General features: G+C 31.5%; 1 protein-coding gene across 3 annotated transcripts in view; it reads left to right on the top strand.

Annotated features, from left to right (window-relative positions):
* LOC106869099 (solute carrier organic anion transporter family member 1C1) overlaps positions 1-2,726 on the top strand; it is a 40,312-nt gene that overhangs the window by 33,946 nt on the left and 3,640 nt on the right. For all 3 annotated transcript variants that reach the window (XM_014914637.2, XM_014914636.2, XM_052965655.1), the window contains exon 10: positions 481-545. In XM_014914637.2, the coding sequence (XP_014770123.1) occupies positions 481-545 (65 nt within the window). The remainder of the gene's footprint in view (positions 1-480; positions 546-2,726) is intronic.

Below are 2,726 nucleotides of genomic sequence, written 5' to 3' on the forward strand. Positions count from 1 at the left end.
TGTGTGTGTGTGTGTGTATATGTATTTATATAATGTATTCATGTATGTGTGTACGTGTTTGTGTATGTGCATTCCTTCATTATTTATTCCCTTATTCCCTTATTCATCATTTCGAAGCTTCACTCTGTTGCTATTCAGAATGCTATGAAACTGAAGCCTTAATTGCAAGTGAATGCAGGTGTTCAGACCAAGGCTCCGGTTTGTGGATAATTTCCTCCCTTTCTCACATAAGTCTCAGAGGTCATGGAAAATTAAAGTGTCCTTGACTAAGTGACCAAAAGACTATGAGAGAAAGCTTCATTTATGTCTATCTTGGACGTTCCACACTTCAGTTCCTATATATATATATTCCTATATAAGCAGATACCAGTCAGAATGCCCTGATGTAAATGCTACATACACGAGAAGAGATCAATGAAAGTACTACATTCCTTTCCTAAGAAGTTGTAGTTTTACACAGTGAGCAATTTTTTTTTCCAGAATTGCTGGAGACAAAGACAAGAGTTTGGCTTTAGGTCTTTCGTCATTTTCAATTTCCCTTATTGGTAAGTAAAACATAGCTTTTAGAATTTCCACAGTCTTTTTTTACTCTTTTCTACTTTATAATGTTTTTGTTTTTAATTTCTAATTTCTGATATAATTTTTCGATGAACCGAACCAACCTACACCGGTTGTCAAGCAGTGGTGAAACAAAAGCACTAAATCACACACGTGCACAAATACATATACACATGTGTGTGTTGGCACTCCGTCGCTTACGACGTCGAGGGTTCCAGTTGATCCGATCAACGGAACAGCCTGCTCGTGAAATTAACGTGCAAATGGCTGATCACTCTACAGACACGTGTACCCTTAACGTAGTTCTCGGGGATATTCAGCGTGACACAGTGTGACAAGGCTGACCCTTTGAATTACAGGTACAACAGAAACAAGAAGAAAGTTGTGGTGAAAGAGTGCTGCCGGTGTCTCGTGGAACTTTAGGTGTTTTCGCTCAATAAACACTTACAACGCCCGGTCTGGGAATCGAAACCGCGATCCTATGACCACGAGTCCGCTGCCCTAACCACTGGGCCATTACGCCTCCACACATATACACATAGATATACACATACATACATATATGCATGCATACATACATGTATGCATGCATGTACATATACAGGGTGATTCAAAAGTCTCCATACACAGGAAAAATAATTTTTTTATAGATACAGTTTATAAGATCCCCCAGATCCCCTGAACCCCTGATCTGATTCCTCTTGATTTCTATCTTTGGGGGCATTTGAAAGGCATGGTGTATTGCAGAAAGATAAAAGACATAAAGCACTTGAAGGAACGCATCGCCAACTCCTTTGCACACGTATCACCAGATGTGCTATTACGAGTTCACAATGAGTGGGGTAAATGTATTGCAATGTATATTCAAAACAATGGTAACCATATAGAGCCTGTTAAATAAAATTTAAAAAAACTGTTCTTATAAACTGTTTCTTATAAAAAGATAAATTGTTCCTATGTATGGCGACTTTTGAATCACCCTGTATATATACGTATACATACAAACATATATATAAATATATCTATTAGAAAAAATAATAAGGTACTCAGATACTGGATGGTTGTACAACCATCCAGATATCTGAGTACCTTATTATTTTTTCTAATATATAATTCCTGTACATCACCTCCAATCCTTCTAATATATATAGAGAGTAGAAAAATATTTGAAGAAGGTGTAGGGGTAGATACTAAAACGGTTGAAAAATAAAAGTAAAATTGAAGATGTGATGGAATTTACTTACGTTATCAACTGCTAAACGTATATAATCATCGATAGAGCGGTATAGAAAAGTTATTTTTAATAATATCGAAAGTAAATTGTTTATAATTGTAGAGAAATTTATCATAGAAAAACTAATGAATAAAGTTATATGATTTCGATGTAGTGTAAGGGAGATAACAATTAATGGAAAAAAATCGAGTTTTTTTTTTTATAAAACTAAAAGGTAAAGTGATTGATATCGGATATACATGAATATGTACACTCTAAATTTTATGTGTCTTGCATACCTTTATATATAAATTTATACGTATACATACCATATAAACATATACACATGAATTTTGTACATAGAAAAGCACACACGAATAAATACTTACGTATACATACATATATGTATATGAACATCTACAAGCAGATATCTATACAGACGATAATGCATATACACCATACCCTGGTATATGCCCTTATACATACAACACTCACACATATGTACACTTATGTTCTTAAATAATGCTTATATACCGACCAGAAGGCATATATGGCCATATGAGTTTACATACGTACATATAAACACTATTAAAAATTTATTAAAAATTTTTAAAATTGTAAAAAACATTATTAAAAATGTATAAAAACATTATAAAAATTTATTAAAAATTATAAAAAGATTTATAAGAATAATTAATAAAAATTTTATAAAAGTCTATTTTGAAAATTTATTAAAAGATTATAGAAAATTTATGAAGATTATAAAAAATTTTATTAAAATAATTATAAAAATAATTTATTAAAAAATCATTTTAAAAATTTATTAAAATTTTTTTTTAAATTATAAAAATTTGTATATATCGTTAGTGGATAGTATAACATGACACTTAGGTATATATTATATATACTCATACATACATCCATACATACGTGCAAATATATCTGCTTCCTAACA

This window comes from Octopus bimaculoides, chromosome 2 (genome assembly GCF_001194135.2).
Source record: "Octopus bimaculoides isolate UCB-OBI-ISO-001 chromosome 2, ASM119413v2, whole genome shotgun sequence".
NCBI lineage: Eukaryota > Metazoa > Mollusca > Cephalopoda > Octopoda > Octopodidae > Octopus > Octopus bimaculoides.